At 39.8% G+C, this 24,623-nt stretch overlaps 1 protein-coding gene across 1 annotated transcript in view; it reads left to right on the top strand.

The window, feature by feature from the left end:
* Positions 1 to 24,623, top strand: part of BBS9 (Bardet-Biedl syndrome 9) — a 331,962-nt gene that overhangs the window by 59,185 nt on the left and 248,154 nt on the right. The window contains exon 6 of the mRNA XM_028525469.2: positions 21,685 to 21,859. Coding sequence (XP_028381270.1) covers positions 21,685 to 21,859 — 175 coding nt within the window. The remainder of the gene's footprint in view (positions 1 to 21,684; positions 21,860 to 24,623) is intronic.

Raw genomic sequence — 24,623 nt, 5'->3', positions numbered from 1 at the left:
AGGAGTCTGCTTCTTTTTTGGTGGGAAATGACATTTACAATCTGGGTGCTAGTGGTGCTCATTGCTCCTGAACCTTTTTGGTGGATAGAATATATAAATACTTTTTAAAGGTAAAATATATTATGGGTTCATATTGATTATACTTCTAACTCACATTCAGAACTACAGAACTTTTCTTACCTCACGGATCTTGCATATACATGCACGTGTGTTCTAGACCACTTTGGGAAACACTGTTCTAGTTGTTGGTTTGCAGACTTTTTTTTCCTCCTGAAATACTCAAAGCTACAGCACACCCCTTTGGTAATAATGGCTTGGTGGCAATGATTCTCATTCTCAAGGGAAAACAGAGATGGAGGGAGTATCTATAGATTCTCACTGGTGGGTGGATGTTAGGGCTGTTTGAAAAAGCAGCCCTTACCCAGACCCCTTTGAGAATTCATACCCAGAAAAGGAAAATTTTCCTATGCTCTCCATAATAGATTTTTAATGTTAGAATTTTGAATGTTGGCATGGAAGATCATTTTTAATACATTTTTAACTGTTAGATAGTGTCAGCTTTAAGGTTTAAACAAATACACAGGTCTGTTTTTATATTTTGTAGGTCTTTTATTGACAAGTGTTAGGTAAGTACTGCTAGATTAGAGAAATCTTTCTTAAATAGTAGACAGAACAAATTAGAGGGTGGAAAAGTCATAAATTCATAGATTAGCCTTTTGGTGCTACACATTTTATTGGGAGGGAATGACTAATACCATATTCTCCGATTTATAGTTCATACTCAGAAGTTTTAATTATTGCTTAAAAATCACTTTTTAAAATTACCAAGGCAATATATAATTTGGAGAAAAATTGGAAAAATACAGGAAATTATTAAGAAATTTAAATCACCTTTAATCCTAAAATTTAGACATAAACAAAAATACATATGTTTGTAAATCAAGTATTGATTTAAAAGCTTTGTTTTTTTTTTAAATTGAATTCATCAAGGTGACATAGGTTAATAAAATCATACAGGTTTCAAGTGTACAATTCTATAACACATGATCTGTATACTGTACTGTGTGTTCACTGCTCAAAGTCCAGTCTCCATCCATCACCATTTACCACCCCTTCACCCTCTTCTACCTCCCCCACTCCTTTGTCCCCCTGGTGTCAATGAGGTTTTGCTTGTTGCTGTTTTCGTGGTATGTATGTGTGCGTGTATGTATATTTTCTTTCTTTTTTTGAAAGAGCCATGGGATTTTGATGAGCACTTAAAACCGTAGATTAAAATAGAGTCCTCCCTTTCTGGGTGAAAATGGCAACAATGATCGTAAATTCTTATTTAAAAAAAAATAGAGATGCTAGAGCTCATCAGTATTTTCACGTAATTTTGACTGTATAAATTCTTGTGATGGCACATGCAAGGATATCTTTGAAATTGGAAGAGTCTTGTTTATGAATGAATTATCCACTTGAAAGATTAAAGTTAATTTCCTTGTATGTGTGTCAACTACCATCTTATATAACACATTAAACCTTGCAACTGTTCTATATAATATATAGCCTAGGTGTATATGTGTGTACATATATTTATATATATTTGTATCTGTTTCTAATTTTATAAACAATAAAAGCTAGGTTTGAACAGAAGCCATAGTCTTTGCGATATAATTGAAAACACATGTGTTTCCATATAGGCAAACCTAAGGCAAGTCGTAACACTCAAACAACTCATGTGTTTAGAAAATGCTTTCAGGACTTTACATGTTAAATCCATAATTCTATTACAAATATTGAATTTTGTAATGAGAAGCATTTGTTCATTGACTTAAACTTTTAACAGTATTTAACAATGAGATATTTAACAGAATTTAACAATGAGAATGATGCATCATGCTGTGTCTATTAGAGAAATAGCAGGGATTGAGAAATGAGACATTGGTTAAATCTGAAGCTTGGCATTGATAGTTTAGGTAGGTGTTGATGATGTTGAAATATCAATTTATTTTATTTTATTTTTTAAAAATCAAGTGTCTCTTTTTTTCCCCTTTATTTTTATAGAGGGGAAGGTGGGGGAGAGAGAGTGAGAGAAACATCAATGTGTGGTTGCCTCTTGCATGACCCTTACTGGGGGCCTGGCCCGCAGCCCAGGTGTGTGCCGTGACTGGAATCGAACTGGTGACTCTTTGGTTCTCAGGCCAGCACTCAATCCACTGAGCCACACTAGCCAGGGCTATTTTTGTTTTTAATATTTTTCTTAGAATGTACCATTGATTTTGACTGATTTCAAGTAGTTAGTAACATGTAACCAGGTCACAAATACATTTTAAAAAATTATAAGTAATGTGTTCAGAATCTTATTTATTTTATCTAGGAGAGGGAAAGTTTTCATTATTAACTTTTTCCCATCTCTTTCTTAGAGAGATGGAGTCATTAGAGATTTATTGACTAATGATGTATTTTATTTCATATAATGTTAAAGGATATGAACATTTTTTAAATTTTATTTTTTTTATCCTCACTTGAGGACATGTTTTCAATGCTATTTTTAGGGAGAGAGGAAGGGGGAGAGAGAAACATCAATGTGAGGGAGAAGGATCAATTGGTTGCCTCCCGGACACACCTAGACCAGGGATCAATCGCACCTGGACTGGAGATGGAACCCGCAACCCGGGTATGTGCCCTGACTGGCAATCCAACCCGCAACCTTTTGGTTACCGGAGGATGCTCTCCATACCTGTCAGGGCGAGGGTGGACTTTCTATGAGGAGGAACAACACTGCGTCTCATACATCAGTTTATGTTTTTGTTATGCCAACCATTCTTTTTTAAAATGAAAGCTACTGGTATTATATAGCTGGCACCCCAAAGTGTGAAGTCAGTAAAGAACTATTAAAATATCTTAGATGGAGAGTAGATGTGTATTTGATGAAGAAAGAAAAAACAAAAGACAGCTGCTGATATTATTACTTTTTCTTATGTTATAGATATCTTTTAAAGAAGGCTGTTAACTTGTAAACTTCTATTGTCTTTCCAAGGGCTGAGAAAAACAAACACTTTTCGGGACTGCAGGTTATAGTTATGGGTCTGGCACTGTGCCAGGTGCTCTCATCTGTTTGCGTTTAGTTCTTAAAACAACCTGTGAAGTGTGTATTATTTTCATCCCGCAGATGAGGAAATTGGCAGAGTCAGAGTTCTATAGTTCTGTATACTTGTGTATGTACAGATATGTATGCATGTGTATGTACAGATACATATAAATACACACACAGATATTAAAGATTAAAAAATTTCAAGGTTTAAATATCATAATGGCAATCTCAAGGGAACAGAGAAGAATGAAGTCTTGGAAATACTGATTTTTTTTTTTTTTTTGAAAACAGTGATTGTACCATTAGAGGAATTTGAATGGACAATAATAAAACTAGTGGTGTTATAGTGCACTCTCATTTTTCTCCTTGAAATTGTCATTGCCGCTATATTCTGATTTTGAATTTGACATGTGACAAGTATATTGCAATATTTTATTAGAGGAGTGCCATCAAGTCAGGGGTCCTTCTAGTGATCTGAGTGTGGATCCAGAGAGCAGGAGGTTCTGCTTTTTCGGGGAGTGAGGATGGCACCTTAGGCAGCATGAATGGTTTGTTTAAGCGGCTTCACTTGCCTTCCCACCTGTGAACATGTAGTTTTCTGTTCCCCTTTCCTCTTTCTGTCCTTAACTAAGTCGGGGTTCAGATCTGAGGTTTCTGGGAAATCCACTTGAGGTAGGTCATGAACGACTTGCCTTTCTCTTCTGAAGGAGGTGGCAGTCTTAGCACATTGACTTCTAATTAAAACCAGAGCTCGAGGTTTCACTAGGGAATTTATTATTAGTTTCAAGCAATGAGAATTTGGAACTTGGGAGTGGAGTTTTCTCTTATAAATCTTATAGTGCATTTGGGCCTCAGGATTTAAAAAACCTGTGGACTGGCCACTGTTCATTAAAAAGGTTGAAAGTCATCATTTTAAATAGTTTTGTGGCACTTAAACTTTCATTATAATGCTTGGTTTATGTTTTTATTTTTATTTTTTTATAAAGGTACATTAAATGTAGCAGCTTCTGTTGGAATGATACTAAATTGAGTTCTTGGCTTTTCTGGCAACATTTTTTTGTCTTTGACAAAATTGGCTAGATTTGTAAAGTTATACATATGACCGAAGACGGAAATATTTGTGCCCTGACATATACAAAGTAATTGTGTATGTTGTGTGTGCACGTACAGGAAGTGAGGTGGACAAGTGGAGGTGCCCACCTGGGTAATTCAGACTCTGACGTCTAGGAAATGCTTGGCTCCTTTCTGTCTTTCTGTGTGTATATATATCCATATATCTATATACCTACGTATGTATATCTATATATCTACATATCTATTTATACATGTATAGAAACTTAGATATATGTGTGTGTATGTGTCTAGGTATAGATATATACCCATATACATACCTACATACATACATGGGTGGGCAAAAATAGGTTTACATAATACAAAAATAAATAATAATACAAGAATCAACTCATGTACTCAGAACTGTAAACTTATTTTTGCCAGCCCCTGTATATATGGTATGTAAAAAATTCATTATATTTTTTACTCACTTTGTGTGGCTAGAAACCATATTAACAATTATATATTCATGAACTTTTAGATATATAGCTTTTTTTTGTGGAATGAAACTGCTTTAAGGAGTATTTTTCCTTATAACACTGGTACTTTGTAGATTATTTATAAACTAGAGAATACAGCCAAATGAATAAACACAATTATATGAAGGGTTACTATTAATTTTTATGATAATTGTGGTTATGAATTCACTTTTATATATTTATTTCTACACACATACATACTTTAAACAAAATGGGTTATACTCTTTATTCTCCCTTTTTTTGCCATATAAATTGTGACTATCTTCTCATGTCAATAAATATAAATCTACTACCCTGGCTGGTGTGGCTCAGTAGATTTAGTGCCAGACTGGGAACCAAAGAGTCACTGGTTCGATTCCCAGTCAGGGCACATGCTTGGGTTATGGGCCCGGTCCCCAGTTGGGGGGAGCATGGGAGCCAACCACACATTGATGTTTCTCTCCCTCTTTCTCCTTCCCTTCCCCTCTTTAAAAATAAATAAATAAAATTGAAAAAAGAAATATAGATCTACTTCATTTTTAATGGCATAGAATTTGTGTTATATACATAACTATATATCAGTTAATGTCTGTTGCTATATCTACTGCTTCTCGTATTTTTCTTCATATTCTGTGGCAGAGCCAATCATCAGTGGAGTCTGAGCTTTGGGAATGGCGGGGAGTTTGATGGATGCTTATCCTTCACAAAAGTTGTTTTTTTAAAAATAAGTAGCCTGTTTATTTTAAAAAATCCTTAGATGAGGTTTATATGAGGAGGGAAATAAAATAATCTCTACTGTTGCTGCGAAGCACTAACTAATCATCATGACTATTTTAGTGTATTTATGTTGCCTTTTTACTCTGACTTTTTATGCCATAAAACTGGATTCATGTTGTATTTACTCTTTTAAGGTCTTTTTTTCTCATTTAACAATATCATGAGCATTTATTTACCAAATCAAGAACAATCTACTGTAATATAATTCTAAATGATTGTAGAGAATTCTGTGATATACCTCTGCTGGTGGAATTGTTTCTAATATTTTACTCTCAAAGATTCTATAGCCAGCCTGAAATTTGTATGGAACCACAAAGGAACTGAAGTAGCCACAGCAATCTTTAGAAAGAACAGGTGGAGGAGGATATGGGGGGTGGTACATGGTGATGGATGGAGACTTTGCTTGGGGTGATGAACACACAATACAGTGTACAGATAATGTGTTGTAGAACTGTGCATCTGAAACCTGTGCAATTTTGTTAACCAGTGTCACCCCAATAAATTTAATAAAGAGGAAAAAAAAGAAAGAAGAACAAAGCTAGAGGCATGATACTTTGTGATTTCAAACTATATCTATAGTAATCAAAACAATCTGGTACTGGCATAAAAACAGACACGGAGATCAATGGAACAGGAAAGAGAGCCCAGAAATTAATTTAAGACCAAGGAGCAAAGAACCTATAATGGGGAAAAGACAGCCTTTTCAATAAATAGTATTGGAAAGATTGGATTGCCACATGCAAAGGAGTGAAACTTGGACCCCATTTATACCATATACAAAAATCAGTTCCAAAGAGATTAAAGATTTGATTGTAAGACCTGAAACCATAAACTCCTTGAAGACATAGGGGGTAAGCTCCTTGACATCAGTCTTGGCAATGCTTTTTTTTTGGATTTGATACCAAAGCAAAAAAAAAAAGGGGGGGGGCAACAAAAGCAAAAATGAACAAGTGGCAAATAACACTGTATGAGTTTAAGATGTATGGCATAAATTATCTGACTTACATATATTGTGAAATGGTTACCATAATAAGTTTAGTTAGTATTCATCATGTCATAGATACCAAAAAAAAAAAAAAAAAGGAAAAGAAAAAAATGTTTTTTTTACTAGCGATGAAACTCTTAGGATATACTCTGATAACAACTTTCAAATATTGTATCTCACTAAAACTGGAAAGGAAAAATGAAAGAACAGTTAGCACCACAAAAATCAAAAGGGAAATAGAAATACAGAAATTTTATATTCAAAACAAAGTTGCCTAATGATCAAAAGTGAGAGTAATAAGAGTAGCAAGGAGTAGGTAGTATACATTTTTCTTACTGATCAAAGGATGACCATCTGGATTTACTATTTCTGTTATATTTTTGTTAAACTCTTTGGAATGAAAAGTGGGGTTAGGCGGGACCTTCTCTTGGACTGCATCATTATCATCATTATGGCAAAATGTGTTTATGAGATTACTTGTGACTTTAGAAATAATCACTGCCTATTAAAAAAAAACTGAAACGAAATAACCAAGTAGGACTACATCAAACCAAAAAGCTTCTGTGCAGCAAAGAAAACTATCAACAGAATGAAAAGGCATCCAATGGAATGGCAGAAAACATTTGCAAATTGTGTATCTGATGAAGGGTTAATATTCAAAGTATATAAAGAGCCCGTACAATTCAATGGGAAAAAAATGCCATAGGAATGAGAGTATATTTTAGGGATATATTGCTTAACTTGGCTTTGCTTAATTTGACCTACCTAAGGAAGTTAAGGTGTGGGAGTTGAGTTAGAGTCAGTGTGTTAGGAACCTAATTGCTTCGGTTGCCATTGTGAATGGAATCTTTGTTCCATCCCATTAAAATTGCTTTTAGGGGGGACAGGAGGGAGGACGGTACACAGTGCTACACTGCAGTTACTTTTCCTGCTGTCCCCACTGGTGTTAAGAAGTCAGCTTACAGTCTAGCAGCTCTAGCTGTTACTCCTCTGCTTGTTGATCTGTTTTCTTTCCTTTTTTTTTTCCTATTGCTTTTAAGAGCTTCTTTGGTGTTCCTCAGTGTTTCTCTTGGATATCTAAGGAAGGATTTATTTTTCCTTACCCAACTTGGAATTTATTTGGCGTAACACTGGATCTTAGCATTGGAACCCTTCAAACACTCAGCCATTCTTCCTTTGAATATTACCTCTTCCGTATTCTCTCCTTTGTCTCCTAGGGGGAATCCGAAGGGGCACGCGTTGGACTGTCTTACCCTGGTTTCATGTCCCACTTGTCCTTTGTGTCTCTGTTTCCTGTTCATGCATTCTAGGTTATTTCCTTAGACTTTGTTTCCATTCCCTAAACCACTGCTATTTCCAGGTAATTTCTATTGAAACTACCTTGGAATTTTGTTAACTTTGTTAAGTCTAATTATATTTTTAACTTCTCAAAGTTTATTTGGTCCTTAGAAATCTCCTTGGTCATCAATTAAGTCTCTTGATGATATTTTTAATACCTGTTTTTGTTTCTTTGACTATAAAATGTAGTACTTTTGTATTCTCTCTGGATAATGTCAGTATATGAAATGTTTGCCGTTCTGATTCGGCATGCTATTATTTTTGCTGTCTCATGCTCAGTTTGCCTTAATTCCTTGTATATTGTGATCTTGCCAGTGAGGCCGTATTCCTTGGAGCTTAACCCATGGGGGTGGTCTGTCTGTTCCTTCAGAGACCTGCATTCCTTGTGTCAGGTGCTTGCTGGTACTTCTAACCCAGAATCTCTTTATAGGAAAGTCACAGACCGAGTCTTCGTGGGCAGTGATTAGAGTGAATTTGGTCTGAAAACCCACAGTAAGATCAGCTTGATGTTTGTGAATTCTTTGGAGAGATTTTTTTTTTCCTTTGTCTGGTTCCAGGTTTTGAGATGTGCATTTCATTTTGCTCTTTCCTGGCCTTGAGGGTGAATGCTGCTTCGGAGTTCTCCGTGCACTAAGGGTAGGGCCCTTTGCAGACTTGGCTTTGTGCTGGGAGGAAGACGGTCGTGCCCGGGATCAAGTAGGTGCCCCACACAGTGCGGGCTCCCAGACCTTTCTCCTTCACCGGATGTCATCTGTCACCCTGAACACTGAGGCTGACCCAGACTTGTTTTAGGACAATGCCCCAGGAGCTCTGTTGACCTTTGTGGGGTCCCACTTTCACTTAGTGTTGAGCTTCTGAACATGACTTCCGTTTTTGGGCAGCATATTGATGTGCTTAAAAGCTTTGCTTTAACCTGCCATTTTGCATAAGCATTTTAATGGGAGAGTCAGGGTCTATTTGCTCTTCTCCTCATCTACTTATTTTTAATATTTGTTTTATTTATGTTTGTAAGCAGTTCTTTCAGAAATCAGGCAAGAATAAATGCATTATAACAAGGAATTCACCAAGCAGCTCTCAAGTTTTATCTGCTCAAGTGAAATAGTTAACATTTTGTATTCAAACCTGATGATACCTACGAACACACAATTAATTATGTCCAGTTATGCTGATAGGCCATGCTGAATTTGAAAACAGAACGGGAGTGAGTACATCATTAGGGTACCTCCTTTATGCGTATTTGCAGCCGAGGAGACAGACTGGAGATCGAAAGGGCTGAGTTCTGGCCCTCCCCTTAACCAGTGTGCGTCCTCGGCAGGTCATCAGACTTCCCCAAGCCTTGGGTCTCCCCACCTTTGAATGAGAACAATGGTTCTTGACCTTTCCAAGTTACAGCATAGTTGCTGGCGTTGGATGCACTAATAATGTGTGGGCCAGCGCTCGAAAACTGTCATTATTACTTTGAGGTCTTTAATTTGCTTCCATTAATCTCCTGAGACTTGGTCATCAATGCATTCATTGATTGCTACCTTTGTTCCATATAACCTCTTGAAACCTACCTCAATTTTTAAGCCTTCTTTAATTTCCTCTTTGTATGACATTGTAGCTCAGTTAACCTTAGGGCATAGAGCAGAAACCGAGAAATGTGAAAGCTGGTTGAGAAAGACGTATTGAATTGTACTTGGAGTGTTACTGCGTTAATACATGTCTTTCATGTTAGTATCAGACGGAGCTGTAGTCCAGGGTTTTAGGGCACAAGCACGAGTCTCCATAGGGAGCAGTGAAAGCATGTGTACTGTCCAGCCAGTGTGGTGACAGCCTTTCCAGCCTTTCACTAGGGTTCGACTCTTCGTGTACTCGTCAGCAGAGGGAGCCTTTGGCTCACTTTTCGGTTTCAGAAGCCTGTCGGTGGTGAGTTTGTAAAGAGCCAAAATGTTTATGGAAAATGCTTGTTTCCTCACCCAGGTTTGAAAAGGTTTTGGAACCAGTTTTTCCTTTGTTCCTATAAAGGAAAGGCTTTCTGTCCGAGTTCTTTGTGATAGTGGTTCTTAAGAGCTGGTTGGGGTGTCCTTTGACAGTGCTTCATGCTGGGATAGAGCAGTGGTTCTCAAATGCCATGCCCTGTTAACGTTTTGACGGGCCTTGAGGTAATGAAGGTAAAATCAGCTGACGTACTAACTTTTTTTTAAAGTACTGGCAGAAGCCATTGTACCTTTTTTTAAAGATTTTATTTATTTGTTTTTAGAGAGGGAAGGGAGGGAGAAAGAGAGAGAGAGAGAGAAACATCAATGTGCGGTTGCTGGGGGTCATGGCCTGCAACCCAGGAGTATACCCTGACTGGGAATCGAACCTGGGACCCTTTGGTTTGCAGCCCGCACTCAATCCACTGAGCTATGCCAGCTAGGGCTTGATGTACTAAATTTTTCATGGAGCTACATTTTGTTCAGTTAAAGGGTTTACGCAGTGCTAACATTTTCTACTTTGTACTTGCATGTGTCATATTGTTTTTGCAGAAGCTGTTGGTGATGTTAGTCTCTTTGTTATTTAAGAAAAAAATCCTGATTGGGCAATTCACAAGGTTCACAACCCTATGATGATCCCCAAGAATTTCTGAAATTTTATAGATCAGTGAAATTCAAGAGCCTGGGAATCACTGCTTTAGCAAGTACTTGAGCAAATAAAGACTGGAATTTCTGAACTGAACCATTTCCAACTTTCTGGTCAATTTTTGTCCCAACTTTCCCCAAGATGTTTTCTACCCTTTTATACCTAAAGAGCGAGATGTGATGATCAAATCATCTGCTATCCAAGATACAGATAAGGGCAGGTACGAGGGAAAGTCGTTTGGTGGTTTTCCTTGAGCCTGCGAAATTTAGGATGAAGGTCGGCACACGTTTCTGTCGTGCTCCAGTTACTGTGCTTCGCAGTTGGCACATGTCCCCTTCTGTAATCGTCACAGCCACGTCACAGACTGAATGAAATTAAGCAAAGTAGCTAAAGTCACACACCTGGGATGTGTCAGAGCCAGGATTCAAAACCATATCATCTTACCTTTCTGATTCAAAATCCCGGCTCTTTCCACTACGTGTTAATACTTGAGTCCACATTCGCATCTTTCCCGCATGTGCTCAGTTTGTTCTTTGGTGTCGTGCTGTCCTGCCCTGGCAGCAGCATGCCCCCAGAGAGTATCCTGTGTGGCAGCCTTTTGGGGGTACTTTTCCTGCTGGCAATAATTCCTCATTTCATATCACCCAGAAAAAGACTCTGTGGCCAGGGCTCTAATAATTACTAACGCTTTAAAGTTTATTCTGTGCATGTGTTTGAGGGTAGAGTTTTATATAATGCCAAAGGATGTAAAGATCAGGTTACCCCTTTGGTTTCCTCTTCCAGCGTCCACAGTTTACTCTTACATTTGGGTGGTTTCCCACGGACACGTATCTGTTCCTGTTGGGGGTCCTCCTGCATCTCACCTTCATTTCCTGTGTCTTTCCAATAGGCTTTATCTTTCTTAAGGGCAGAGTTATCCTTGGCCTGTCCTCTTCTTAATATTCCTTCATGTAGCTAGCGTTGGGCATACAATGAGTTCTTCGCCTTTTGCCATAGAGCTAAGCCGTAAAATAATTTAGAGTTACAATTTGTGAAGTGTCATGTATTAAAAACAAATCATTTCGGGGCTTTTACCATACCATTTTTACTTCAATGCCATTCATTCATCCATTCACCAAATATTTGCTGAGCTCAACTGTACACGAGGGACTGTGGCAGGAACGGAGGTGCAGTGGGTAAAGCAAAATGCCAGATCTCAAGGCGTCTCCATGTGAATGTGGGGATGTTGCCAACTATCTTGGCTCACGTGATGATCATTGGTGTCTTATTACAGCAGTCTGACGTGAGTTTTACTTTTATGAGAGTTCCGTTGACTTGAAAACATAGTTTCGGAGCACCAACGTCCCCGGGACTGTACTCAGTGCGGTGAGCCAGACAAGGAAAAGAAAGTAGACTTATCTTCAAGGAATTGATGCTTCAGTTGTGGATGTTGGAATATGCCACATTTAGCTGTGTCAGTAGGAAAAATATTGTCAGTGCTAATGAGGAGCGAGGCAGGATGTCCTAAGAAAGAATGGGGGCGTGGGTGGTTGGTGTCTACAGTGGACGGGGAGGCCGTGACGTGGTGGCACCGGACCTGGGGGTCGAGGCCGTGTGGGAGGGTTTGTGAAGCCAAGACGGGGGAATGGCACCCGAGGTGAGCTGAACCCGACTGACCAACGCGTAAGGCATCCAGGGCTCATGTTACCCGAAGTATCTGGTGCCCGGGACCAGAGGGGAGGCAGTTGTCCAAGTCCATTTAGCAGACTCATCGGAAGAGGTCTTTGCAAGTCCAGCTTGTTCATTTGTGCTTGCTTCTGGAGACACTGAGGTGCCTGGGAAGTTCTTGAGTGTGTTATGGTACGATTGTTATATTCGTTTTTGTGACTTCTATTAAAGATATGGCATATTAACTGCTTCTTTTAGAAGAACCCAAGGAGATTGAATAGACCAAAGGTTGAATGGCACATTGAACTTAGTGATGTGAGCTGACATTTGAGGAAGGTGAAAGCTACATTTGTCATTCTCTTTAACTCACTTTGGTTTGCCTTTTAAAATGGTATGAGTTTAGATAAAGTCGAACCTCAGTTGAGGATTTCCTGACTTTAGTTATTTTTTTTCACCACTTAATTTAATTGGTTATAGTGAGCTCAGCGTTTTTTTTTCCTTGTCCCTTCTTTCGATAAACTGATGATTTTAGGATTAAGAGACTTAACAGTATATAAAAAGCAAATACTGAGCTTTTGGAGTTCTTTATGGGACTGATAATATTGCAAATGGGGAATATTTGTACACAATGAAGAGGTATTTAAACATTTTTCTCTTTTTAATATTTCTGGGGGGAGGGTCTCTGGGTTTCTCATCACAACTGGTTATTATGTTGAGAAAGTTACCTCCCTTTGAAACTAGTTATTTAAAAGCAAAATCAGGCCCCCGGCATTATATTCACACTCGAAGACTTTTTCCTTCGGGTGAGCTAGAAGAAAGGAATGCTGATACGTAGTGGGCACCTCTGTGTGACATCACCTGTCCTGTCTTTCCTGTGTCACTCGGGGTCGTCCTGCGAAGAGCATCAATAAGAGAGGATGGGGAAGAACACGGGTGTGTGGGGGGCGGTGTGGAGGCAGAGCCGGCTCATTCCCAGACGGGGCTGTGGGGACACCCGCTGCGTGCACACTTCTCTAGGGGCTTCAGCAGTTATCACTGAAGGGAAATTGCCGTTTTGAGAAAAGTGAATCTAAAATGGGCAGATAATCATGTTGAATAGCCAGCGGCTGACATGGACCTAAGTTTTGAAAGATTTTTTTTTTTTATAGTTCTTAACATCTTAAAAACCCTTTGCTTTGGCAAAAAAGGAGAATTTCTGATTGTGTGTGTGCTTCTCACGTTAAACTTTATTTTATCTTTTTTGCTTGGCAGGATTTTACTCCTTAATTGTAAGTTTTTCACCTAACTTGGTTTGTAGGGAATAGGGTAATCCAGTAATATCATTTACTTATCATTCATCACATGCTTACCAGCACTGAGTAGTACGTAGTATTTTTATTGCATTTTGTCACAGCAGCAGCATGTGATCTCCTCATGCCACTGCTTTACGGACCAGGAAACTGATGTTGCTTCTGAGATTGAAAAGAGAAGGCAGCAGATCTCGTCTCAGGTTGCAGCTTTGTCGTGGGTTCTGAGGAGCAGACCGCCTCTTCAGCAGCAGCAGCAGCCGCCCCCTCCCCCAGCCCCTCCCCCAGAGTTCTCTGGTCTCAGGCACTCCTTTCTGCACCTGCTCCCTGATGACCGCCTGTCTCTGCACAGAGGGCCTCTGCTTCTGCTTCTCCGTTTGTCTGGCCAGGTCTTTCTCAGTCTGCAAGGCCCTAATCTTCCACCTCTGTTCTTGATTCTTGATTCTTGAGTCTTCCAGACACTGTTAACCATGCTCCCATAGCCTTTTAAATTATTTGAATACGCCTCTGTTCTCGTATTGTTGCCGTATTGGTTAACTCCCATAGTCACTGAATTTCCGAGGGTAGCAACTGTGTCTCTCCTAGCACATACTAGGTGCACAGGGGATTTGCTGAACAAATGTGAGACCCAGAGAATGTTATCAAGCCTGTCGTGATGTTTACATCTCACGAAGTAATTTATGCCGTATTTTGTGATGCAAGTGATGATATAATGTTCAGGGCCTTCTTTCAGACCCAACCTTGCGTTCACATTGAATCCATCACATACAATGCTAACTTAATGAATGGCTGTAATTTCTTTATAATATGTTATTGACCTTGTTCATGGTTCAGGGGGAAAAACTGATAAATAGTTTGGTGGCGCACACACTGGTGGTCTTTGTCGGGCTGTTACAGTTCCCATGAAAATGAGACACATTAAAATGTCAAAAGGCAAGTTCATAGGAAGAGTTAGTGTGTAGACCCAATTTTTATTTTCCTGAGTTTTAAAGTAATTAGTTTCATGAAGTTATTTATTGGGGTAACACTTGCATAATAGTTGAGAATTTGTGCAATTTTTCCCTGGTAATATTTAAAAATATTAGCTATTTAGCTCAACACATACATTCTATTTATTGGTTTATTCTGCTGAGGGCTTTAAAATTTATCTCTTTATTTCTAACTAAGGTTTTAAGCTTAGAGTCTTCTTGAGTATTACATATTATCAGGCACTAATTTTAGAATGCTCAAATAAAATAGGATATGAGGAAGAGAATCATTAGAAAGAAGTTAGCTATTTTTATTCAATTAATTACTAATTGTTAATTATTAAGCATAGCCAAATTGTAGCATGCATCTCAAAACAATTGTGGTAGTCATATTTGTATGATAATATGAGTGAAAAAGCACAAAAAGGTTACTTCATGGCAAATTTACAATCCTGCAAGCTCTAGAAATACATCTACCTTTTGTTTTTAAGTAAGTATGTGTTGAAATCCCCCTCTGAACATTTTTATGTCCTTGCTCATAGCAAACATGTTGTATCATTTTTGAATTAGGTTTGCAATAAAGATTAACGAGTTAGGGTTTCAAGTTTTTATGTAACAACAACAACAAACATTTTTCCGAGCGTGTGTAAAACCAGCGGAAGTTCCACAGACTTTTGGACTCTTCTGTTCTTCTGTATCAGTCTCTCGATGTTTCCTGTCTGCCTTTTTGACTACCTGTACAGCTGTTTTTCATGTGTTCCTGAGACTTGGAGAAAGACCAAGTAGTTTTGACAGCTGCATGCTGAACTGCAATATATGCTTGGCCACAGGTCACGTTTGCATTTCTTCACCTGTGTTTTTACTCATGGTGTAAAAGAAATATGAGCGTAGAGAGAGTCAGAAAACATGGAGCATGCTGAGTAATGGTAGTCTTCTTTCACGCACGCCACCCCACTTCCTGTGCTGCGTCGATTCCGCAGGAAGAAAAAGACAGCAGAGAAGTGGAGGAAATGGTGTTCGGGACTGAACCTCCGTGGGACCCTTGTTGCTATAGTCGTGAATGATGGAAAATGCTGTGGGCCAGCGCGGGGGAAAGAACTCCTGGGCACGAACACACACACACACACACACACACACACACACCCCATTTTAGTGACCAGACTATAATTTAGTAGAGAAAACTGTTAATCTAGCAGTCCGTCCAGCATGTAATTGATTACCAGTTTATGCATCATGGTAAAGCTTCGGCTACATGATATTTTAACACCAGGAAATGAGACACACTATTTAATAAATATTCATTTCATGGGGCTGCCGTAATGGAACTTTCCTGCCTTCACCCCTCAGCTCCGCAGGCGCAACAATTTTCTTTGCCTTTGAAAATGAAAAAATACTGATTTCCAAAATCTTTTCAAAATGGTTTTGGTAGGTCCTTTCTCAAACTGTTCCGAGATCTTGCAAATCAAAAATGGTTGTTTTTCTCTCTTCATGGTCTTAACCAATGGGAGAAGCATCCAGATTTAAAATTCTGATGAAATCTCTAACTTTCCTAATTATTTCAACATTAAAAGATATTTTTCTCTGTATGGTTTAGGCATACTTTTTGGGGAAGAATCATTAAGATGTTGTCATCCATTCATTCAGTTGATTTTACATTTCATGCCCTGTTGGTAAAACTTGATCCATTCATTGGATCAAGTCTGACTGCCTCTGCATGTTTTTCTAATATGTTCCTTTTGCCTCCCAGAAAATTCCTCTTCTTTTACCTTAGACCCCTATTCTTGCTACCTATCCTTCTCAGTCCTGCCTCTATCACGAGACCTTTCCCAGGAAGTTCACTGCCATTGAGCTCTTTGATTTCCTGTAGCACTGAGTCTGTTTCACCTCATTTAGATGGTCTCCGTTAACTTACGTTACTTTTAAAAATGGATTCAGGGTGGTATCAGGGAGCCTCCCGGGGAACAATCATGGTAAAATGGAGCCAGAGAGATTCTGACTTGAGTACTAGCACTGTCCTTTTCTAACTTTTTTTGGCATTAGGCAAATTATTTAAGCTTTGTGAGTTTCACTCTTCTTATGTGTAAAATGGGACAATTGTCCACCTTTTAGAGTGATCGAAGGTTATTGCTAATTGGCTGGATAAATGGTTTGTCAAAGACCGGGGTCAAACAGGTGCTTGGGAAATGGCTGTAGTGGCTGTGGCTCTTGCTGTGGCTCTGCGCTCCTTGCAGCTCCTAATGTGGCACTGCGCGTGTGGGGCGGCACCACGGAGCGCGGTTCACCGCCGGGTCACTTAAATAGCTCCCGCAGCCCCATCGCTTTTATGAAGGCTTCCCGTTGGCTCTGTTCTATCAGAGCTACAGAACTTGCGTGGTGTCTCTGGACTGTTCTTTCCGTTCCCATTATCTGCAAGGGGAGCCTCTGGTATGTCTTCTGAAGTGGCTTCCAAAACAGTGATTGGGAGGATTTATTTATTTATTTAGTTTTGAGTAATGTTTTGGATCGGCCCCTGCATTTTTCTAAACGTCAGCAGCCAGGATTGTAATAAATAAAGCATCTTTCACTTACTTCAAAGGCAATATGTGAAACACATAGAATAAAATCTCAGCCAGTGGAGCTGCAGATGAAGAAACTATTTTGCCTAGCTTACTTCAGCCCAACAGACGCTTATTAGCGTATCTCTGATGTGCCAGGCATTTTATAGTTGTTGGATTACAAAGATGAGCAAGAGTCGGCTCCCGCCTGTGAGGGGAAGACATAGAAATTGATCATTTCAGTCGTTGATCAGTTGCGTGGGGATCCCTGGGATCACAGATGGAGGGTGGTTGAGGGGGAAAGAGAAGAATTCTAGGAAGACAGGAACCTCAGCCCGTGATGTCTCTTTGAGGACAAACGGGATGATCCCCTTGGTTTAGGGACAGAGACCCAACTCAGAGAGACGCCCACATTTATGGGAATTTATTGCCTGCAAAGGTCACCGGTAGGATTGACCCCAGGTGGGCTCGAGGCACCGGCTCAGCAGTGACTCCCGTGGCCCTGTCCTAACTGTGCCCTTGTGCGGTCACATGGCCTCTCCTCTGTGATTCCATACCCGATCCTCCGCACACACTCCTCCCCAAGGTGCAGGAGTGAGGTTTTCTCTCGTTCCAGCTCAACCTAAGGATTTAGTTTCTCTCACTGGCGGTAAATTGTACCTGTCCCTGAGCCAGTCACTGTGACTAGTGACATCCTAACTGGTTTCCGTAAGTCAGGGCCTACCCTCAAGCGTAGAATAAAGTCAGTCTCACTCAAGCCTCGGGGCTAAAGGTGAGTGAGGAAGGGGATGGATGACCAGGAGGCAGCCAGCAAGTGTTTACTAGAGCTGGGGAAGAGAAATGAAAGAGCCTTTTGGGAAAAGGTAGTAATGTAAGCGAAAGCAGGAAGCATGCCCCATCCCAGTGCGTGTGGGAAACAGCAAGCAGGTAAACGCTAATTTGACATGTAGTAAGAGACGTAGAAAATAATTATAAAATAATAATGTGATGCTACATTTACCATCTGTGGGATCTAGTTTCCATGTATTATTTCACTGAATTCTCCCAACAACTAAGTTAGGCATGTCATCTTGCAGGTAAAGAAACTTGAGCCCAAGCTCACAGCTAATAACCGGGGGAGCTGGACTCAAACTCAGATCACCCGCCTTTGGCGGCAGTCCACGTGGACATTGCAGTGCAGTAAGCTGTCCTCTAGCTTGCTGGAGCTTCAGAAAGAAGCCCTCACCCACCACGCTGAGGAGCCGGGTTTCCTCTGGGGCTCCAGTTTTCTTCAAGCTCTAACTCCTTGCCCTGCCACGCACCACAAGGCACTGGCTCTCAAACTTGAGCGTGCATCAGATAGCTTTTTAAGGGGGTCCTAACACCAGGTTTTTCTGATTCAGTAGATCTAGAGTGGGACTCCAGAATTTGCATTTCTTTTCTCTTCTTTTCTTTTTACAATTTGCATTTCTAAGAAGTTTCTAAATGAAGCTGAGGCTGGTGGTCTGGGAGCCACACTTTGAGATCTTTGGGAACTGAAGATTTGTGGTTCAATGATATTCTAACGTATCGAAATGCTGCTTGGAAATACGCATGTTCTTACCTCACATTCTTTAATAATACAGGAAGCAAGACTACATTTGGTCTTAGTGATGTCCTCCCCCAAAGGTCAAGATCATTGCATACGTGTTTTATTGATTGAATTTCTTCTGTCTCTCTGATTCTTGATTTATTAAAACTAAATTTATTGCTCTCTTTCTAGGGCTTGCTCAGTTCGCTAATGCTCAGTTCCCCCTTGACTGCTCAAAGGTATATTTGTGTAGAAAAGACATATGTTTAAACACTTTACTTTATTGGTCTACATTTTTAGTATGAGAAATTAAAATATCAGAAAAAGTAACATGAATACTCATATTTCCACCATCTAGAGTCAACAGTTGTAAATGTATATATGTGTGTTTACACACATTTTACTTTTATGAACCATTTTAAAATAAGTTCCAGACCTTGTGCCAGTTCACCCACAAGTAGAACAGGGCATATCGCTTGGGAAGAACGTTCTCTTCTGTAATCACAGTTCCATGATCACATTTAAGAAAATTAACAATAATTCCTAATGTTTTCTAACACGTAGGCATATTCTAATTTCTGCAGTTGTCCCAATATTTCCTGTGTGTGCGTGTATGTGTGCGTGTGCGTGCATGCATTTGGTATCAGGATCCCATCGAGTGAAACTAAATCCTAAGGTTCAGCAATACTGAACGGACCTTTTGGCTCAGATAAATTCTGTGTTATTTAAATAACTGACTTGATTGCTTTCAGGAAAACCCACCTTAATGATGGCTTGAATAAGGAAGATGTTTATTTCTTTCCTTTGTAACCAACTGGAGATAAAGTGGTCCGGGGCTGGTTGGGGAGCTCTGTTTTACTCAATACGTGGCTTCCGTTTTTGAGGCCAAGATAGCTGTTTCAGCCCTAGCATCCTGCGGGACAGAGGGGAGGGGAGTGCACACTCAGCCCTGTTACAGGCACGCTTGGATGTCGCGCATGTCGCCTCTGCTCCCGTCTCATTGGTAAGAATGTAATCACGTGATGTTTCTGCATGTTAGAGGCCTGGGAATGCAGGCCGTGTTCTGGATGGCCATGCGTGCGGTGATAGTTCAAGTGCCCGAAGCAAGACCGACTCCTGGGGTGACAGGCTGCATCTCTGCCCTAAGTTCTCCTTTTGCAAATGACTGAGCTGTTCCAAACGATATTAAACCCATTTGATTACCCTGAATCCACGGTGATATGGCATTTCTCTTCTGAGCTGTAATCGGGCTTGTAATTGCTCCTATGCTGAGCCCAGAATGTTATTTTTAAAAAATTATTTTACAGATGTTCTGTCATCTTTTTTTATTTAGGGCATAGCTGTTGTTGCCGACAGCGTCAGTGTGTTCACACTTTTCTGATTTGCTATTTTCTTTTCTCTGGGCTGGGAAAGCAGGTGACAGTCCCCATCATAATAATGCTGTGATTGTGTGTTTTATGCGTGCTGTCCAGTACTAGGGACTTGGACATCTTATAGCTAACTTTGGAACTCTTACACAAACTGTCATTTTGCGAGTGAGGAGGCTCCAGCTCCTGGGATCTCAGCAACCTGTGTGTCAGAACTGCACTGTTAGAACCAGAACTGACGTAAGAACTGAGGCCCTGAGTGAGGCCTGGGAATCTACCCGTAAAAAGTTTCATGGTTTTCATTACAAAGACATTGAAGCATCTTTTTCAATGATGATTTAGAGGCATTTTCATACTTTTTTATTTTTGCTGGCTACAGACAAATGGGATTGCTAAATAGTTAAATTCTCAGTAGACAAAGTTCTCATTGCCTAAAGAGATCTCGGTGACTATACTTGTATAACATGCATACAAACTCATAGCTTCTAGGGACACCTTTAAGAAGCATAGTAGAGAAATACTAGATTTTAAAAAGCTTAAAACAGTGATTGCAAAGCCCAGTAAGCATCATAAAAGAATGAGTATTGAGGGAATACTCTTCAAAACAGCTTCAGTGGGAATAATCCTTTCCTCTCTAGGGAGATCCTGGAGTGGTTTAGGTCTCTGTTTAACAGTGGGCATTCTTATGCTGAGGCAGAATTCAACCTGGAGCATCTCTGGTGATAGAACTGTCGAGCAATCAAGGTGGGGTAGGGCATGTGGCAGTAACAAACACCCCCAAATCTTAGTCTTCTTTTTCAAAAAGCTCCTTTGGCAACACATTTTCTTTTTAGAAATTGCCCCGAGTCCATAGTCAGATACCATAATTAGAATATCATCCATTTCAATGCAATTTAATTTTATTTGACCAAAATATTCTTTAAATTTCAAAATTTAAGTGTACTATATTGGCACTTATATCCAAGGTATTATGGAATAGTTCTACAGGACTTGCTGTATGTGGTAGGTATGGGTTAGAGATGACAAATTAATTAGAGGATTGACCTTTTATTTATTTCCTTAGTGAGTAGCTTAACTGTGTTTTTTGGACCATAGGACATACCTAGGTTTTAGAGGAGGAAAATAGGGGAAAAAATTTGCAGCAAAAAATGTAAAATATTTAATAACATACATAACACAATATTTCACCAATATAAATGTAAACAGAACTCAACAGCGGCATTAACAACCGTTATTCCTCCCAAACTGGGGGGGGGGTGCATCTTGTTGTCCGAAAAATATGGTAATTGTTCTTTGACATTGTTCCTCCGTATATAATCCCACCAGCGGAACGTGAAAAGTTACAGCCACCAGATCTTTTTCAGATTAGGGATACTACAGTGTCATGGAAGTCATCATCATTATCATCCTCTCAATCTATTTTAAGAACTGTGAATTTCATGGTTGGTACTTGTAGACTGATAGTAGGAGATCCTTTAAAATCAATCTGTAGTTTAGGGCAATCAATGATTATTAGTATTTTTGACTGTGTATATTTTTTTCACTCCCAACAGTGATTAACACTGTGACTTGTGTAGAGTGTGCTGTGTTCGACGGGCGCCCAGGTCACTGGAAAGAATGAGGCTGGTGTGTTCTGAAGAAAAGTAGCCCTGTGCAGAGCAGTTATCGTATTTCTGATTTTGGGGAACATGATATATTGCAAAGAGTCCTGATTGTCGTTGAGAATTATCTTGAGCTAGGGATTTTAACATACAGTAAATGAGAGTAATTGTACTTAAAAAATATAGACATCTAAATCCTTTAAAATGGAGAGGCATATATATATTGATACACAATAATCTGATAGCTTCATCAGTTCATAATTTAAAGTTTGAACTGCTCCTTTTCCCCCTGGGGGAAAAAATAAACTTATGACATATTTGTGGTGGGTAGCGATAAATATTTAAGAATAGGTCAACTAATTTTCTCTAATTCTTCTTCAGGTCGAGATCTGATTTGCATCCAGTCTGTGGATGGGATGCTGATGGTGTTTGAGCAGGAGAGCTATGCTTTTGGGCGGTTTCTCCCCGGTTCTCTCTTGCCTGGCCCTCTTGCCTACAGTTCCCGGACAGACTCCTTCATCACCGTCTCTTCCTGCCGACACGTGGAAAGTTACAAGTAAGTTTGGATGTCCGGCCTTTGAAATCATGGTTTTTCGGTGTGTACGTTGCTCATTAGTTCTTTTCCACAAAGAGCTTCAATATCACAAATAAAGAAGACCTTCCCCCCGCTTTAAAATAAAATGTACTTTCGGTGACGTAGAGGTATCATTTACGTGTGGTAAGATACTTGAAAGGCGGTCCGGTGCAGAGGCTGAGAGGAGGGGTTTGCAGAGAGGTGGACCTGGACTGGAACCATGACTTTGCTACTCCCGGCTGTTGGGTGGTCAGTGTCCTGGCTGCAACGTGGATAATAACAGCTGTTTGACAAGTTTTTTATGAGGATGACATGGTGTTACGTTGCCATCCTGTAGAAAATGTTCAACAATTATTGGGACTGTTCCCTGAAGTATAAATAATAAAACACAGGGTCAGTGAGAAAAGCCCAATATAAAGATGCATATATGGAATTGTTTTATAAAAAAAAAAAGAATGTATGTGTACATAGGAAGAAGTCTGGCAAGACATACAAACGTTGTTACAAATGTTTATAAAAGAATGATGATAATAGAAGTGAAGTATGAAAACGGCACTGTGAAAGCAGTTTATATTTTTTACTAGAAATCCTTACTGATCTTGGTGACTTGTGTTTAGACAGAGAACTTTTTCTCCTCTATCAGCCACATTTCAATAAAAGTTAAGGTTTTGAGGTTTTAGAGGCTGTGTTTTACGTTGGAAGGGAGAATGAGGAAAAGAAATCCATGCTGGGAAAGAAATCGGCCTGGGGACTTAACAGTGTCTTCAGTAACATTTTTTGTCGTTATCTTACTGATGGCAACAGTTAGAACAATAAATGTCTAAGTAACACTTCATTATAGTTTTTCGGTATTGTTTTTGGCTGCACGTTTTTCCCAGGGCAGGAAGAAAATATAAATCCATCAGGCAACAGCTGTACATTTTTGTCTTCAAGTTTCAATACAGCATCCATAGCAAGGCGGTGCAGTTTTCCCTTCGCACGTGGCAACCTGGCTTTTGTGGATTACTGTCAGGGCACCCAGGACCCAGAACTCTGAAAACAGGCCAGTGTTTGTGACGAAGAAGTTGACGGGTAGAGGTAGTGGATCATTCTGTCACATTCCTGCCGTCGCTCCTGCGGCCCTTGTCCAAAGGAGATGAATGAGTTGTGGCATTGCTACTGTAATAAATAAAATATTATAGTTGTCTTGAGAGGCCGAGCAAAGTATCTGTATAATGCATTCAGGCCTGTCAAAACCTAAGTAGCATTGAGGAGATCTGCTTTTCAGCTTTCCACCCAGTGCTGTGTCTCAACTCCTGCCAAGCAGTGATACTGGTGGTGCTAGACAAGGGTCACAGCACGGAGATCTGAGTGCTCCATGACCTACTCTTTGAAATATGTGCATAGGAATTAACTTGGTAATAACCCCGGGAGCGACTGGATGAGGAAGCGATGTGTAGGTTCCCTTAATGCGTAAGTTTAATCCCACCGAAGCTCACGCTGTTTTAACTGCGGTGATTCAGCATGCCAATCTGTTAAATTCATCTCCATTTAGGACTAAAGAATTCACCACTTGATCCGTCATGTGGGTCTTTGATAGTGGTAAACATGCACGGGTGATGTGATTATTGCGCAATGGTGACAGTCAGGAGGGTTTATAACATTAAATAGTGCGTTGTATTTACCTGCGCTTTCAAGTTGAATAGATAAAAATTGAATGATAATCACAGGTGCTGTTTGGGATGGGAGGAAGCGTGGAAGCCGTAGGTTCTTTTGAAGCTTCACTAAACGTATTTATAATCAGTTAATAGAGTTTAATCAGTTAGTATAAAAGGCTTTTCACACAGGATTCATTTTCATTTTTGATACTGACGTTTAGTTACTTTAAAACAAGCTCGGTTCTGTTCAGATAGGAGCTAGGGGAGGCCGTGGGTCTCCGAGGTCAGTGTGGGGAGCCTGCTATCAGACGCTCATTTGCAGATTCCCAGTCCCCAAAACTCTAGATCTGGATTTAGTAATTTTGGGGAATGTCCCAGAAATTGTCATTGCAAACACACGGGAGTAGAATCCAGGTAGGATTCTAATTCAGGGACACACGTTGAGAGTTGTTTTTCTTTTGAAGTGAGGGAATCGTTGGCCTTTTTTTGGAGGGGTGGCTTCTGTACCACTGTACTTTTGGCCATATTTATCAAACCTGAGAATCGTTTTTTATTCTCTTTTTTTTCCTTGTCAGAGTTATTTAGGCAGTAGATCCTGACCTTTCTACCTTTTTTTCCTCTTAGTCAACCCTTACTTCCTGTTCCCATTGGCACTGAGGCCTTTATTTTTTCACTTAGATTTCTGGTTTTCTTGACTCTAGATTTTAGGGTCCTTCTTATAGCTATCTTAAAATATTTTTTTATCCTCACCTGAGGACATTTTTTCATTGCTTTTAGAGGGAGCGGGAGGGACAGAGAAACACCAATGTGAGAGAGAAACATCAATGGAATGCCTCCAGTATGCGCCTGGTGGGTGGGTCAAATCTATAACCCAGGCTGTGCCCTGACTGAGAATCGAACCCACAGCCTTTTGGCTATGGGATGGTGCTCCCAACCAGCTGCACCACACCAGTCAGGGCTATAGCTATCTTTTTAAAACACCCTTTAAGCCAGAATTTTGGTTTCTCATTAAAAAATCCAAACTTTTTTATATTGACATTTAGTGCTCTCTATAATCCAGTCCCATTTTATCTCTGTTATGTTGACTTTCAGATTTGAATAGACCTTTA

Source organism: Phyllostomus discolor, chromosome 10 (genome assembly GCF_004126475.2).
Source record: "Phyllostomus discolor isolate MPI-MPIP mPhyDis1 chromosome 10, mPhyDis1.pri.v3, whole genome shotgun sequence".
Taxonomy (NCBI): Eukaryota; Metazoa; Chordata; class Mammalia; order Chiroptera; family Phyllostomidae; genus Phyllostomus; species Phyllostomus discolor.
This window is presented reverse-complemented; position numbering and strand designations above follow the sequence as displayed.